The 16623-nt window shown below is 50.3% G+C and overlaps 1 protein-coding gene across 4 annotated transcripts in view; it reads left to right on the top strand.

Moving 5' to 3' along the window:
- The window catches only part of POLA2 (DNA polymerase alpha 2, accessory subunit), a 29421-nt gene extending 15018 nt beyond the window's left edge, over positions 1 to 14403 (top strand). For 2 of the 4 annotated variants that reach the window (XM_019645592.1, XM_019645591.1), the window contains 11 exons: positions 2108 to 2263; positions 2789 to 2851; positions 4034 to 4076; positions 6918 to 7042; positions 7586 to 7624; positions 8285 to 8358; positions 11357 to 11468; positions 11753 to 11859; positions 12690 to 12749; positions 12996 to 13122; positions 13907 to 14403. In XM_019645592.1, coding sequence (XP_019501137.1) covers positions 2108 to 2263; positions 2789 to 2851; positions 4034 to 4076; positions 6918 to 7042; positions 7586 to 7624; positions 8285 to 8358; positions 11357 to 11468; positions 11753 to 11859; positions 12690 to 12749; positions 12996 to 13122; positions 13907 to 14059 — 1059 coding nt within the window. In that variant the 3' untranslated portion in view covers positions 14060 to 14403. The remainder of the gene's footprint in view (positions 1 to 2107; positions 2264 to 2788; positions 2852 to 4033; positions 4077 to 6917; positions 7043 to 7585; positions 7625 to 8284; positions 8359 to 11356; positions 11469 to 11752; positions 11860 to 12689; positions 12750 to 12995; positions 13123 to 13906) is intronic. The other 2 variants (XM_019645593.1, XM_019645594.1) reach the window with 2 other exon arrangements.
- The last annotated feature ends 2220 nt before the right edge of the window (positions 14404 to 16623 follow it).

The raw sequence follows: 16623 nt of genomic DNA, 5'->3' as shown, positions 1-16623 counted from the left end.
TGTCACTGGCCCTCATATGTGGGATCCAAACCGGGGCCCTCTGGCATCCCAAGCCAGCTCTTAACCATCGCGCCATTCAGCTGGCCCAAGTTGCTGTCCTTTTGTTCTTCACTCTAGTTGTGGAGGACGTTGCTTCACTGGCCCATGTTGGTATTATCATTGTGCTCTTCCTGGGTGAGGCAGTCACTCGCCAACCATTGGACAGCTGCTCACAGCAGCTCACGAAAGCGCACACCCGCTGCCGGCTAGCCAGCGACTTATGGCAGCCCAGCTCCAGGTTGAGCTGTTGTTCACCATCTTAGCTGTAGAGGGCACAGCGTCACTGGTCCTCATGTGAGATCCGAACCGGGGCCCTGCTGCTCAGAGCTGGCATCCCAAGCCAACTCCTAACCAACATGCCACTCGGCTGGCCGGCACCATGTGGTTTTATTTAGTCTGCTCAGGCTATCACAGACTGGGTGGCTTAAACAACAGAAATTCATTTTCTCACAGTTCTGGAGGCTGGAAGTCCCACATCAAGATGCTAGTTGATTCCATTTTTTAAATTAATTTATTTATTTATTTTCAGTTACAGTTGACATTCAATATTATTTTGTATTAGTTTCAGGTGTACAGCATAGTGGTTAGACATTTATATAATTTATGCAATAATCCCCCTGATTAGTCTAGTCCCCAACTGGTACTATACATACTTATTACAATATTATTGACTATATTCTCTATGTTGTACTTTTCACCCCTGTGACTGTTTTGTAACTACCAATTTGTATTTCTTAATCCCGTCACCATTTTCACCTGGCCCCCCAACCCCGCTCCCCTCTGGCAACCATCAGTTTCTTCTGTGTATCTATGAGTCTGTTTCTGTTTTGTTTGTTCATTTATTTTGTTCTTTAGATTCCACATCATGTAAGGAAGATCATGTGGTATTTGTCTTTCTCAGTCTGACTTATTTCACTTAGCATAATACCCTCTAGGTCCAATCATATTGTCACAAGTCATAAGATTTCCTTCTTTTTCATGACCGAGGACAGTCGTTTTCTGTGCACTTGGGTTTGGGTCTTGCACATAAGCAAAGACTGAAGGCCTTAAGCATTCATTCAAGTTGCAGGATGTGAGGACGACAGCAAGGATAGGAGTTCTAGAAACGGTGACTCACCATCTCCCCCTGCTTAGTCTTTGTTGCTATGGAGCAACTGCTGTCAATAGTATCTTACATTGTGGTTTGATCCGGCTAATGTACCAGTGCTTCCTCTCTAGGATGTTTTTTAATCTAAGGGGAGATGTGTTCTAAAAGAGGTACCTTTAAGGTACCTCTGTCCTATATTTGCATTCAGAGAAGAATGACCTTTTGGGGAAGATATGCAAAACCATGTCATATGAGGAAGTATGGGAGGAACTGGGAGGAAGGACTGGGGTGGGGGCAGGGATATATAATCTTGTGGGAAAAGATTGGCCTTCCTTATGTGCCTCCAGGAATGGAAACGGACAGAGGAAGCCACAGGAAGAGAAATTTCAGCTCAGTTTAATGAAGAACTCCCTGTTAAGAGGCAGTATGATGTATGGTGAAGGATATGGCTCTAGGGCCAAACTTCTGGGCTTCAAACCCAGGCTTCGCCCACTGATTGACCTTGATTTAATATCTAATGCCTCTGTTACTCATTTTTCTCCTCTGTAAAATGGGTACAGCAGTAGTATCCACCTCAGTTGTGAGGATTAAATGAGTTCATACACGTAGCCTTTAGAACTCTATTTAGTAAGCTTAATAAATGTGAGCTATTATTAACAGTTACAGCTATTCAGACATGCAGTAGGCTGCTTGGGGAGGGGGGCGGGACAGCAAGTTCCCCTTTACTAGAGATGCTCAAGTGTAAGGCAGCCACTTAGAGGGGCTCAGGCATTGGGTGGGCAGACTCGAAGCCCTTTAAGAGTCCTAACACCCCTGAGAGTCATTGGTGATGCTTGTGGTCACCTCGAGGTCAAAATGATGCCTCGCCGAAGTAATGTTTGTTATTTGGGATTTACCTTGCTGTTCACGCTGTTGACTTCAGATTTTGAGCCTCCATCCCAAAGATCGTATCGTTCTTTTGTTGCAACCTTCCTTCGGTAGGAGTCCGTCACTCTGCTCGGCCAGATTGGCTGTGATAGCAATGGGAAGCTGAACAACAAGTCAGTCATTCTGGAGGGGGACCGGGAACATTCCTCCGGCGCTCAAGTTCCGGTGGATTTATCAGAGCTCAAAGAATACTCTCTGTTTCCCGGACAGGTGAGATGGGGTGGGGCCATGCTCTTTACCCTACAGTGTGTGTGGTGGGCCATGGCTCTAGGAATAAGCATTTCGTCACTGGCTGGCTGCTCCTTGCTTTCAACCTCTGGTGCCATGAGAAGTGGCTGGAGCGCAGGCCCAAGAGCAGACACAAGTGTGGGGCTTGTGATTTCCCTTGTATACTCTGATCTTGGCTCTGGACTCTTGACTGCCCAGGTTTGAATCCCAGCTCTCACCTCATGAGGTGTGTGATTACGGCCATGTTCCTTAACCTCTAAACCAGAGTGTCCTCACCTGTAAAATGGGAATAATAATCCTTACCTCAGAGGGTTGGTGTAAACGTGAGGTCATCCCTGTAAAGCACAATTACTATAACTAATACAACGCCCTCACTTTGTTTCCTGGAAAAATACCCCCAAGCTTACAATTAAAAATGAGAGTAGCTGGACAGGACTTTTAACGATATCAGAATAATTCATCCCTGACCTCTTGTGTATCTCCCCTGTTTTGCTGCTTGTCTTTCAGGTTGTGGTCATGGAAGGAATCAACACTACTGGTAGAAAACTTGTTGCCACTAAACTCTATGAGGTACCCCAGCGGTCTCCCGCCCTCCCTCCTGGTTTGCTGCACACACAGGATGTGCTGCCTGTCTGTCCCTTTTTTTTTTAAGATTTTTATTGGGGAATTGGGGGATGGGAACAGCGCTGGGGAATCGGGGGAAGGGGAACAGACAAGTTGCTGTCGTTTTGTTCTTCAATCTAGTTGTGGAGGATGTTGCTTCACTGGCCCAAGTTGGCACCATCATTGCGCTCTTCCCGGGCGAGGCAGATCAGTCGCCGGCCTCTGGACGGCTGCTCACGGCGGCTGCTGGCCTCTCACGCTGGCTGCCGGCTATACACAGTAGCTTATGGCAACCCACTGGAGCAGGGGACTGCAGCCTACGCTGTCGCTGGCAACCCACGGCAGCCCAGCTCCAGGTTGAGCTGTTGTTCAGCATCTTAGCTGTAGAGAGCAGTGTCACTGGCCCTCATATGTGGGATCCGAACCGGGGCCCTCTGGCGTCCCAAGCCAGTTCTTAACCAACGCACCACTTGGCCAGCCCTGTCAGTCCCTTTTAAGAGCTTGTTTATTTGCTTCTCAATTCTCAGCACTAGACTGGGAACCTACCTCTCGGCCAAGGGTCGGCAAACTGTTTCTTAAAGGGCCAGATGGTAAATATTTTAGGCTTTGCGGTCCCTATGGTCTCTGTCACAATGTCAGCTTTGCCGGCGTAGCCATAGACAACCTATAAGCCTGTGTCAATGTGCCAGCAAAACTTGATTTACAAAAATAGGTGGTAGCCCCCTCCCCAAAAAAGAAAGGAAAAAATAAAATAAAAAACTATATAACAAACAAAAAACAGGTGGTGGCCAGATTTGGCCCACAGGCCGTAGTTTACCTGTCTCTGCTCTAGGCAGTAATCTTCCACAGATGCTCATAGAATGCAAGGAAAGCTAGCAGGTACCCTGCCCTCCCCTCCTGGCCTACGATACTGCACTTGCCTCCCACTATTTGCTGGGTGTTTTCTGAGTTTTGCTATGCTCTCCCATTTTCTGGATGTCTTTACCACTCTAAGCAATATAGAAAGATGGCAGGTACAACCAGCTGTGTGAGCTTTTAGTTCCAAGGAGCAAGATACCTGCAAGCACGCCCCCATTCGGAGCCACCCCTTTCCTTACAACTGTGATGCCTGGGACAACACCTCAGTTTAGCTTTTCTCCTGTTTTTAAGGGTGTGCCACTCCCGTTTTATCAGCCCACCGAAGAGGATGGAGGTAAGTTCTGGTTCAAATGTTGCTTTGCCAACGAGGGTGGTGGGCAGGGGTCCAGGAGGGCAGTCTCTAGGCCCCGAGAAAGCCACAGAAGCTGTAAGGACACCATGATGGCGCGTAGGGCCACAGCCGGGGGTAGGTTCGCAGGCCCCCAGTGGAAGGCCAGGGTCTGGGCCTAGTGAGCTTTGTCAGTGTTACCACTTGGGTCCGAGTACACGGGCATGTTGTTCAAATCTAATGTTTAACAGGTATTTGAAGGTCGCTTTGAAAAAGGAAAACTAGCAGGCATTTAAAAAAGAATTCCTTTAAATGCAGTGTGATTTCCTGGATTGAATCTTGGATAAGAAAAGGGACATGAGTGGAAAAACTAGTGACATCCAAATAAAGTCTGTAATAGTTAACAGTAATATGTCAGCGTTAATTCCTTAGTTTTGACAACTGTACCGTAGTTAGGAGAGATGTCACCATTAGGGGACACTGGGTGAAAGGGCTGCCTACAGGAAGTCAGTACTATCTTTGCAACTTTTCTGCACTTCTAAAGTTGTTCCAAAAGAGAAAGTTTATTAAAAAATTGGATGAGTTTCTAAGAAAGCCTAGGGTTATTTGGCAACTAATCCAGATGGGGCAAAAACAAAGAAATTTTAACAAACTTGGTTTCGAAATATTTTTAAGCAGTTTTGCAAGGAAAGCGGAAGACTGTTAAGGATTCACAATGAGATGGCTGACCCTAGCGTGTTGTCAGCACCCTATACGCAGTCGTAGTGTATGAGGTCATTCTTGGAGGCGACCTAGAATCCAGAGTGAGATTTAGGAATTTATGATACTGTGAATTCTATCAGAAAATATGTGCTTGTGGCAGCAAGAACAGCATGGTGGTATTACAGCAACTGTGAAGAATGAGAAGGAATTGACGGGCCTGAGATGCCCAGAGACTGCGCCGCATGCCAGAGGAGACTCCGGGAGCAGTTGAATAGGTTGTGGACAGACGTTTTGCAAGCAGGGTATTAAGCGAGCCCCTCGTGGATGCAGAATAAGGCACGGGCCCTGTCCTCCTGGCGCTTGCTAGTTATTCCGGTTACATCTCCTACAGGCTCCTGATCAGAAACCTAATTTAACTTTGTCCCCCACCCTGAGTGAAATTTACTCTTCCCATTGGACTCTATCTCAGTTCTTTGTATCACCACTCGTAGATGACTAATGAACCCCCCATCCTTAATCCCTGGAACCCGTGAATATGTTACTTTATATGACAAAAGGGACTTTGCCGGTGTGATTAAATCAAGGATCTTGAGATGGGGGGGGTTATCCTGGATTATGGGGGAGGGGTCCATATTATAAGAGGAAGGACAGAAGGATCAGCTTCAGGGAGATTAGAAATATTAGGCTGCTGGCTTTGAAGATGGTGGTGGGATGCAGGCAGCCCCTGGAAGTTAGAAAAGGCCAGGAAACAGATTCTCCTATCAGACCCCCAGAAGGAACACAGCCCTGCCAACACCTAGATTTTAGGGCTTCTGAACTCTACAACTATAAAATAGCAAATATGTGTTGATTTAAGCCACTAAATTTGTGGTAATTTGTTACAGCAGCCACAGGAACAAATACAACTACATGTTAAGTCAGGGATCTTTGGGTTTGGTTGTTGTAAGCTACAGAAACTGACTGAGACTATCTTAACAAAAAGTTGTTTGGGGAAATCTAGGTAGCTCACAGACTGGACAGGTGGCTAGAAATCCAGACGTAGAACCAGCATAAGGACCTAGCAACTCTAGACGTCCAGGTAGGAATTCCCCAGCTGTCTCACCTGGTCACCTCTGCTGGAATAGGTCAGCTCCAATATTTTTTCTATTTTTGGATAGTTCACGTCAAAGGTCCAGAACCTGGGAGGAGAGTGTGAATGGCTGAAACTGGGTCACATGCCTGCCTCTTGGCTAGAGGAGGACACCTTAATTCACACATACACATACACACACACATCCCGATACTGTTTTACACAGGAGAGGGCTGGTTCTCCAAAAAAGCAGATGCTGTGAGGTAAAGGACAGCACTTGACGGGTGGCCAAAACGCAAAAAGGCCCTGCACCCCATCTCAGCTGGGTCATGCTCCGGGCCCTGCGCCCCAGCCTGACTTCCGGACTCCTCTGTATACCACATTGTCCAGCCACACTGGGCCACCAGATACTCACACCGAGCATGCTCAAATCACAGTGTTCTCCAGGACGCTGCTTGCCCTTGCTCAGGGAAATTCTACTTATAAGAGTAAGCAAAGGGAAATAAGCCAGCCTCAAAAAGAGAAATACTGGATGTGTATGGTTCCACTCACAGACAGACAGTAGAATGGTGTGTGGCAGGGATGGGGGAGGGGGACTGGAGAGTTAGTGTTTACTGGGAACAGTTTCAGTTTTATAAGATGAAGAGTTCCGGAGATGGATGGTGGTGATTGCACAACAATATGGATTTATGTAATACCATTGAAATATTAAAATGGTTAAGAGGACAAATTTTTTTGTTATGTGTTTTGCCACAGTAGAAAAATTGGGGAAATGCCATAAGCCAATGGTGCCACTTTGACCTGTTCTCTCCTGACTGCCACTTTGTCCCATCACTCAGGCGCACAGCTGGGAACGTTTCTGTTGCATGTCCCAGTTACTGGCACACCTGCCTGTCTGCTCCGGCTGATGGACGATTCTCTGAGGCTGGGGATGAGGTCTTACTCATGTCAGATTCCCAGAGTTGCACACATAAGGAGACTCATTTAATTGAACCCTGTGGCATTTTTTCCTAATTGTCCTTTCTCCCACCATCCCAGTATCTTCTAATCAAAGCCTTACAATCCTTTTGTCTTAGATTTTGAACAAAACATGGTCCTGGTGGCCTGTGGCCCGTATACCACATCTGACAGCATCACGTATGACCCCCTGCTCGACCTGATCTGGGTCATCAACCGCGACCGGCCGGACGTCTGCATCCTGGTAGGAGGCCCCCGGGACAGCTTCGCGCAGGCACTCAGCCTCAGAAAAGGGTCCAGCGCGGTTCTAAATTCATAGGAAGCTCGTCAGGCTCTCCTCCTTTTAAAAAATCTTAGTCTCCATCTCTGGCGAGGTATACAGATAACTGCGTGCCTTCAGTTAATCCAAAAGCCCACCACTTTCTGCCGCCCTTCATTGTCTGTACGGTATTCTTGCTGCCTTCTGAGCTATTCTCTTTTTAAAGCTCAAAGTACTATTGTTAGCATGGTGGCAGATTTCCCTGGCTAGGTTTAGAAAGTCAGGGAAAAGCCCCATGTTGTAGGAGGCAGTACAAGTGGTTATGGGGCCCTGGAGACCTTCTCCCACGGATCCTGGCTGAGTGCCCCCGCCCCATGTGCTAACTGTCCCAGACCATGCAGGCAGCCTGGGCGGGGCGGATGGACCCAAAGAACTGCTAGGAGAGGTTATCTGATGGTGCTCACAGACACACATGGTTCTGATTTGTTTTTTTGGTACCTTTGTTTCTCCCCTCGGGCTTATTTGCAGTTTGGCCCTTTCCTGGACACTAAGCACGATCAGGTTGAGGTGAGTGCCTGAGGTTAGGACGGAGGGGGCGGGGGTGGGGTGGGGAGCGTGGATATTTGCATCCAGTTGAGCCCGCCCGCATTATTTTCATCTGTTGGAGTTGACCCTGCATCTAATCAGAAGGACATTGTAGCTGGACAACTTCTGTAAGATACTGAATTTGAGGGCTTCATTTCACCAAAATACAAAGCCATTTGGAAGCTGGGGGAGGGAAATACAAATATATGAGTCCCAGTGTTCCTTTTGTGATGCCTGATGCTAAGGCACAAAGACAGGTGTCCGGGGGTCATGGAGCTGCCCTGTGGAAGTACCTACCTGGCTGCTTCCCTCAGCTCGACCCACGTCCTTTGATGCATTAACACAACTGGCCCTTTGCCAGACATCCCCTACCCTTGGTGTCAGGATATTTTACCTTCCACAGAAAAGATTTCAAAACACTCGTCCTTTTGGTGTTTCAGCTTCTATTCAAGAGGATTAATTCTTTCCCCGTCTCTTTTCCTGTCCTGAACTAGACTCAGCTCCTTGAAGACAGAGATCTGTCCCTCTGTGCATCTCCTTTAGCTCTTAGCTCAATAGCTGGTACCTAGGGTCATCTAACAAACGTTAAACAAGTGAATAAACACCAAATGTCTACCCTCTAAATCTTTCTCTTCTTGGCAGAACTGTCTCCTGACGAGTCCATTTGAAGATGTTTTCAAGCAATGTCTACGAACGATTATTGAAGGGACACGAAGGTCAGAATTCAAAATGCTGAACAGAACCTTAAGCTGCCTAGGATTCTGTAGGGCTTCCCATTAAAAAACAAAACAAAACTGAAATGTTCAAAAGTAGTGGTAGTTCCTATCCTTTCATCTTTTTGAACTAGAGATCAGATAGAACTCTTGAACTTCAAGTGCACAGACGCCGAGTTAAGAGGCATCTTTTTAAAACACAAAGATAAACATACTTGAAAGGAAAGGGCTGCCTCGACTTGTGCTCTTCCCTTGCTGTGTTTACTTTCTTCCCTTTCTCGCTCCTTCCGTGTAGACTCATATTCCACGGAAATCTTCCCAGGATGGTTCTGAGAAGTGTTTGATGACTTACACAGCAAAGTCCCGAGAGGCCCTAAGACATCTCATTGTGTGAGTGATCGTTTTGGGGCAAGCCCAAGGCTTTCCCCTGAGTCACTGCCTCCCCTGTTTTGTGGGGCGTTGCCAGTGGCCAGAGCAAGCTGTGGTAGAAACTCAGTGCGGGTGGGGCTCTTGGATCCCCGCCACGGACCAACGGGAAGGAACTGTGAAAAGTCATAGCAGTGATGACAGAGACGTGCAGTTGTAATTTGAGAGCAAAAGCGCTCTTCCGGGAAGAGTCTCAAACTATAGGTAGCCGGTTATCCAGGAAGCCAACACCCTCATTTCCTGTTCCTTTTCCTCCAGTGCCAGGGTTTAAAAGAAATTGGTACAGGTGATGCATCTCTGGGGATTTGCTTGCCTGTAACTCAGCTCATAAAAAACAAACATTCCTGAGGCTAAGATTTTAAAAACAAGTCTGTAACAAAGGTAGTTTTTAAAACGAGATGTATAACCTTCCACCCCTTGGCCGTGAGAACTGATCCCAGAGTCGATTAGTCGGAACACTACCTTGTTGTACCTGCCGCGTGGCCTGGGGAGAAACAGCCCCAACTTACCCCAGCGACAGGGGACTTGCACTGTGCCAGTGACAGCCTGCAGCTGGATCTGCCCCTTTCTCCCTCCCTTGAGTGACAGTGACACAAGTGCCTTCCCTCTTGTTTGTTGGGACCAAGTTAGTCAGACCTGGAGATAAACCTGGGAAAAACAGAAGCAGGGCTGCTGTCCCGGTGTTGTCAGCCCTCAGGTCTCCTCGGGGACAGGCAAGGGCTCTGTAGCAGTGTCCTGGCGCTGGCTGGATGCTTTCCGTGTGAGATTGGGTTCTGTTTTGGTTCCTCGCCCCGTGTGGTATTGACGGCAGTGGGACAAACAAAGAAGAAACCAGGCTTTGTTATCCTGGCGGCAGCACCCAGCACCACCAGGCACTTTCATCTGCAGCCAGTGTGTCCGGGGGGGGGGGGGGGGGGGGCGGTTGCCCCACCTTTCCCCAAATAGTATGTAAACAGTCCTCATTTGGAGGATTTCTCTTTATTCCTGAGAGGTCAGAAAAGCAGAGCATAAAGCTGACTTACCAGTGAAAACCAGGATGAGTGAGGAAGCCCCTCCTTCACAGGAGCCCAGCAGAGCAGCAAGTTCTCTGCTGTCTGAGGACCCTCCCCCTGTGATGTATGATGTTGTGCAATCCTCAGCATAGTTGGAATTTTCTCTGGGATCCCTCCCCCTACAGCCAGTCTCTAACCATGAGCAGGAAGGCTGTTTCCTCCTTAACTGTTGCTCTTCTAGCACCTACATTGAAACAGCCTGATTCTACCTCTTAACAGGCCGGCCGTACCTCCACCTTTGTGTCCATTACAGACCGAGCCCCTGGGATCTAGAGCACACGCTGTCCTGTTCAGGTTACCCCCCCCCCGCCCTCCCCCAGACTCCAGCACCCACCTTGGTAGACTTGGATAATCATAGCGAACTTTTCAATGTCAAAGGGACTGTAACGGGCAAAGTTCCTTTGGCCCCATTTCCTGATTTTCTGTTGGTGAAGTCTCAGTTCACACTTTGAGCAGGCATGACAAACAAGGGACAAGTGTGACAATCACCAACGCCTTTATCCCCTATGAGAGACAGGCAGGGACCTGTAGCTACATTTGGGAAGGCCACATATTTTAAGCAAGACGGGGAGCTGGCAGTGAGAGTTATTGGTGGGTTTTAAACAAGCCCCCAGAGCCATAGTTGACGCCTATTTGGTTTATAATAGGCCCCCTGCCAAGCACAGCTGAGGAAATCAAGGAAATGGGACTTTCTTCCTTTTTTCTTTTGTGTGGCTGGGGAGGATAAACAGTTGGCCCCAGAGTTAAAGGTTTTTACTTATATGTTGCAACCCTGGAGATTCTCCTTCTGTCTCCATCAAAGGAGACATCTGTCAGCTATGCTTTCACTGTTGCTGTTAAATATTTCTTCCATTTTTGCAAGACAGTCTGTTCAGAAATAAGAACTGAGGGCATTGCTTCCCAATGCCGGAGGGGAGGGACCACCGGCGCCGGGAGAAGCTGACCATGTTTTTCCCCATCGCTCTGAAGATGTCTCTGTCCTCGCTGTTGAAATTGTGACCCAGTGTTTGGTTAGTCAGATTGCAGTTTGATCCTCTAAATATGGAGGCAGCCTCCAGATCTGATTAGCCTGCTGGGTCTCTGCCTAGGCAAGCGCTCCTGTCTGAGAAACCAACGCTTTTAAGCCACAACTGTGTGAAGAGTCAGAACTTCAGTTTCAGCTCTGGCTCTGAGGTCTGATTCTTTGGTCAAGTCCTGTCTTTCTCCATTTCCTCGATCCCAATTTCTTCTCCCCTTTTTCTACCAAACTGTAGTCCCATCATCTCCCCAGTGGAATAGCACACAAAGCCAGGGAAAGTGCGCCCTGCATCTCATCATGGTGGATGTGTGTAAATGAGAACAAATTGTCGCTCACCGTGTCCCCTGGGACGTGGCCCCTCTCTTCGAAGGAGAGTTCAGCTCTGAAATCCTTCCCCGGAAGTGGGGTCATGTACAAGTTCTGACATGTTAAATCTGTTGTCCAGCTGTTTTAGTTCAACAGCACTCATTTCTCTCCCTTTTCTGATGATTTTTTTTGGACAAAGTAGCTCCGGCTCTCACCTCGTCTTTGTTCCGTCGTTGAGAGATGTGCACCATGAGCCCGTGTACCCACAGCCACCTTTCAGCTACTCCGATCTGCCTCCCGAGGACAGAAAGGTATCGGCGTCCCCTCCTCAACCAGCAGGCAGCCAGAATCAATGTGCCTCAGGTGACCCAGCTCTGTCCCCGAAGTGGAGGGCAAATGTGCCTTTTCAGGACGTGCGTGGGGCCTGACTGTTAAAGTGCTCTTTTTAACAGGCACATGTGCTTGTAATTTACTGTACGTGGGTTTGGTCCCCCTTTGAGGGGTCTTCCCATCCCTGGAAAGACCCCCACTTTCATGGGGAAGAAGTTTCTAGCTTTGGTGTGCAAATGTGTGGCTCAACCCCTTCTCATTTTAGCGCGTGCTCTTCGTGTCAGATCCCTGCAGCCTCTCCATAAATGGCGTGGTCTTTGGCTTGACGTCCACGGATCTGCTGTTCCACATTGGGGCTGAGGAGGTCAGCAGGTGAGGCGTGTATTCCAGCCCAGCAGGCAGGGCGGGTGGCTTTCTGCCAGACCCTTTGGCCGTGTGAGGGGGGCCGTTGGAGCCTTGGTTTCTATTCCCACTTGACTCTACAGTGTTTGAGATCCCAAAGAACCACGTCTGTCTGCCTGCACTTAATTTATAGTCGTAGAAGTTCGTCTGCTTTCTTCCCCTCCCACGTTTGTGACCTAAACAAGAGTGGGTGTCTCCTGTTAAGTGGAAACTATGTTTTCCACATCAGAAGTGATGGCCTGAGAGGCACTAGGTCCCTTTGCTACTACACAGAAGACAACATTTGGGGCACACAGGCATTGGCATGAAACCATCTTTTTAGTGTTGGTGGACGATGACCTGTAATGTACTCTGAAGGCTGCTCTCCACCAGAGCAGTGTGTAGCTCTGCAGAGAATCAGACGCAGCCAGCTCTGGGGAGTGTAGGCTCGACAGCCACGTGAAGATGGCTGTGTGCTTGTTGGCTGAGGTTTGAGCGCAGGCTCACCCCGGCTTCACGCTCACCTCACTGGTGCAGATTCACGTGCTCTTGCTCAGCCTGGCGCTGGCTGTCTTGGTCTTGATCACGGGGATTCCTGCTTGTTCCCTTCTTCACTCAGCATCTCACTCCCTCCTCATGTGGGAACAGACCCAGCTATTTGGGGTGGGTCCTTCGGCCTCCCCAGAGAGACCCTCTTGTCACTGTGCCTTGGCCAAGTAGCCTCTCTCTAGTTTATTAAATCCTTGAGCCCTCCCTGAAGACAAATGGAAACTGAGAAATGAGACCCTGCATTCCGTTTCTTGCTTTTCTACCTTCCCCAGTTCTTCCCGAACTTCAGACAGATTCAGCCGGATACTCAAGCACATCCTGACCCAGAGGAGGTGAGCTGGCTTGCTGGAATAACAGACCACGCAGGGGGTGCTCTGGGGTCACGGAACCCTGCCAGACGACTGTGAGAGCCCTCCCCAGGCCACGACCTGTGATGACAAGCCTGTGTGCTGTCCCCCAAACACAGGGAAAAGAGAAGGATGGTCTGGGACAGCACGGGAGTCAGTGACGGGATTCCTCTGGGAAGGGAGGTCCCCATGCAGCTGCTGCTGATCGATCGTTTCTCTCCGTCTCCATAGCTATTACCCGCTCTACCCTCCCCAGGAAGACATGGCCATTGACTATGAGCACTTCTATGCCTACGCCCAGCTGCCCGCCACCCCAGATGTCTTCATCATCCCGTCAGAGCTGAGGTACTTTGTAAAGGTGGGTTTCAGCTCTGCTTTTTTCCAAACACGCCAGAACCAGCCTCTGACTTGCCCTTCTAGGCCACCGGCACCCGCTCTTCATGGGTCTGCTGATGTCGGGATGGTGGCCTCGTTTCTTGAGGCAGGCGGTAGGACTAGAAAACAAATCTGTCAGTAAAATGTTTAAGTAAATGGCGTCCCCTTGCTCCCCTCTCCCCCCAGAGCTTGGTGCTTGGTCAGCCTGGCTTGGGAGCCCCCAGAGGCAAGAAGGACGGCCCTGAAACAATGGTTCTCAGGCGGGGCCCTGCCAGGGTGACCTGGAGAATGCTTCACTTATGCACTTGCCTGCCTCTCCTCTGAATTCTGATCTGACCTCCCGGGGCCTCAGCCCCAAAACTTGGAGGACACTTTTAGGGTCATCTCTGCCACCGAGGCCCCACCCACCTGGGGATTGGGTCTTTCACAGGGACTCCACCCAGCCAACCCCCCCTCTTGCCAAAACAGCCAGTTCAACCTCAAGAGGTAAACATTTTTTCACATTGGAAAACAATAACCAGGTCAGGTGTATCTCCAAGTTTGGAAGCTGATTGTCACGCTGCCAAGGTACCTTCTTTATTCTGCTTCAGAGACTCCGAAGGAACTCAGTTTTCCAATAATAAGTTAACATATTTGACTTAAGATGTGTTTCGTTGCCTTCATTTCCATTTTATAAAACCCTCTTTGGGGTCTGTTAGATGTTTCCAGCTTCATCACATCAGTCCTGCAGTTTGGGCCTTTCCAAACCATCTTCCTTTCTTTCCCAGGACGTCCTCGGCTGTGTCTGTGTGAATCCCGGACGCCTCACTAAAGGGCAGGTGGGAGGTACCTATGGCCGACTCTACCTCAGGAGACAGACCACAGAGGACAGCGAGGGGAGGCGGAGTCCCTGTGTCGCCGTCCAGGTGGTCAGGATCTGAGGCCTCAGGTGCTTTATCGTCCTCCACCGTTCGGGTCCTCCCAGCCGCTAAGAGCCCAGGAGCAGCCCTCAGACAAGATCCCGACTGTTGGAAAGTAGAGGAGAGGAGGCGGCCAGCTGGGGAGGAGAGGCTGCAGGCAGTGGGCCCCCCTGGGGAGACCGCGGGCAGCTGGCCGCTGACTCTGTGAGCTTCTTTGGAAGAACAGTTTTGTTTCTGACCCGCGGAGTCCAGAGTGAACGGGCTGTGGATGCAGCCTGCTTAGAAAAGGCAGAAGGCTTTGTGGCTTTCCACATGAATCAGACACAAACATCTTTTGGAAAAATAAAAGTAAATTCTGAGTGTAACTTCTGAGTCTAATCTTTCTTTTGCTCTTTCTTTTTCCTGGTAGCAAACAAAAAATGCTGCCTCCTTGACCTGTGTCCAGAGAAGGCAGAATCTGTCACACTGGGTTTCTGGCCAGCCTCAGCCCCAATCCTCCCAAGGCTCTCCCATGGCCCCATGGCCTCCATGCAGAGGAGGTTTGCTGGGCCCGGGCCACGGAGCTGGGCTGTGGAGCGAGCAGCTGGCTGCGTGCCTGGCCCTCCCAGCGCAGCCCTCACATGCATGCTGTGGGCCCAGCCTGACCTCCCCCTGGAGGGCGCGGCCTCAGGGAGCAGTGCCAGAGCTGGATTCCCTGCCTAGAGCCCAGAACACTTGGACAAGGCCAGGCCTTCCGGGGACCCCAACACATGCCTTTGCCCATGTGTCCTGACACCTGGGGAAAGGCTGTCTCGGTCTAAATGTGGAGTGGGTTCCTGCCCTGTGCTGGCAGGCTGACCGGCCTCACATGCCAAAGCCAAGACAGGAAACCCCCAGGTGCTGAGCTGAGGGGCGTGTGCCTTGAGTCAGAGATAAATAGGTAACCTAACAGTGGCCAACCTTTGCCTCCTGCCTCTGCCGGTGAATGGAATCTGACGGATCTGCCCGGGCTTGGGTAAAACTGGTCTCCCTTTGAAAACAAGCAGCTGCTGTTGTGTTTCATTGGTTATAGGTGCCTCTGAAAAGAATTGGGGACAAGCCCCAGCTTGAGGGGCTGATTTTCCTTCCCCAGGATCCCTCACATGTGAGGCACCCAACCAGCTGTGATCCAAAGGGCAACGGACTTAGCCTGCAAATGTGGCCTTTGCAGAGCCCGGCTCCTCTTCCACACCCTGATACAGTCGCCCCAGTTTAAGAATGTCATTTGTATTTCCACCAAGGCCAATGTCAGCTCAAAAGCTGCCCCTCCCCTCCTTGAGAAACCCTTTCCTGGCAAGATTAGCCAACAGGCCCTCAGCCACAATAAATAAGGCTCCGAGCCTATCACACGAGCCCATGTGTGGCTCTTGGCAATTGTTTTCTTGTTGCTTCTGAAGAAGCCTCACGAGGAATGGTAAAGTCTTGCTTCCCACTTGGCACGGTTCAGAGAGCCCCCTGTCCCCTCAATAGACTCAGGAAGACCCAGCGGCCCAGGTGAGGTGGGGGTGCTGGCAGCCGGGGGAGGAAAGCTGCACCCTGTGGGGAGGTGTGTGCAGGGCTGGCCGGCGGTGATGCTCTGGTTCCCAGAGCAGAAAGCTGGAGCTCGGCACAAATGGGAGCGAGAGCTGTTGCCTGGATACAAGCTGTGTGACTGTTAGACATGACCTGGGAGGTCCAGAGCAGGAGTTCAAATCTCAGAAAGCTGGGTGTGAAGCCCAGAGAGCAGACGGGTCTGGCCGAGGCTCCTCTCAGCCACCAGACGGTTCCCCCTTTGCTCTTGTTAGGAAGTTGGTGCCCAGGGGCTGCCAGCTGACGGTTCCTAGGCCCCGCTTCAGCTGAGTCACCAGTTTCCTGACCTGGCATCGTGTTGCTCATGGGGGGTCTTGCTCCCACTTGTGCTGAGGCACACGACCTCTGGCTGAAGTTGGGAGGGGACATAATGGATGTAGGGTGCAGAAAGCAAGGAACCGGGGCTGGGGCTGGGCTCGTGGACACCACGTGCCTCAGAACCCCCTTCTGTAGAATCTCCCATGCCCTTGAGACAAGAGCCCAAGGACAAAGCTCTCACCAAGGTTTGACTTCCCCACCTTCAAGCTCCAGCTCTGCCCCAGGCCCGCCCTTTGCCTCTTCCTCACTCTAGCTGGGAGGCCAAAGCTGCCCTCCCTTAACCCCTGCATGGTTGCCTTTTAAGATTCAGGTCTGTCTCTAGAAAGGTCAGGGGAGAGCTGCTCAGGGAAACAAAAGCCCCTCATAGATCCCATGCGTGGGAACCCAAGTGGATGCCAAGAACAGAGCTGGGGAATTGGGGTGGTCAGGGGCATGGGGAGGGGAGTTGGGGGGGGTGGAGCTTGAGGGCCAGGGCAGGGCCAGGGCTCTGCTCTCTGCTCCTCTGCTTTTTATCCTGCTCTGCCTTCTGCAGCTTCTTCGGGCTTGGTGTTTCCTTTCCCTGACCTTGGGTCACCCAGCCCAGCTCAGCCCGGCCCTGTCATTTCCTCTGGTGCTGAGAGTGGCCATTTGGGTTGATTTTTCACTTCTCTGTTTGGCACATATTTCCTTTCCCCTGACCC

The sequence above is a fragment of the Hipposideros armiger genome, unplaced genomic scaffold (genome assembly GCF_001890085.2).
Source record: "Hipposideros armiger isolate ML-2016 unplaced genomic scaffold, ASM189008v1 scaffold_93, whole genome shotgun sequence".
NCBI lineage: Eukaryota > Metazoa > Chordata > Mammalia > Chiroptera > Hipposideridae > Hipposideros > Hipposideros armiger.
This window is presented reverse-complemented; position numbering and strand designations above follow the sequence as displayed.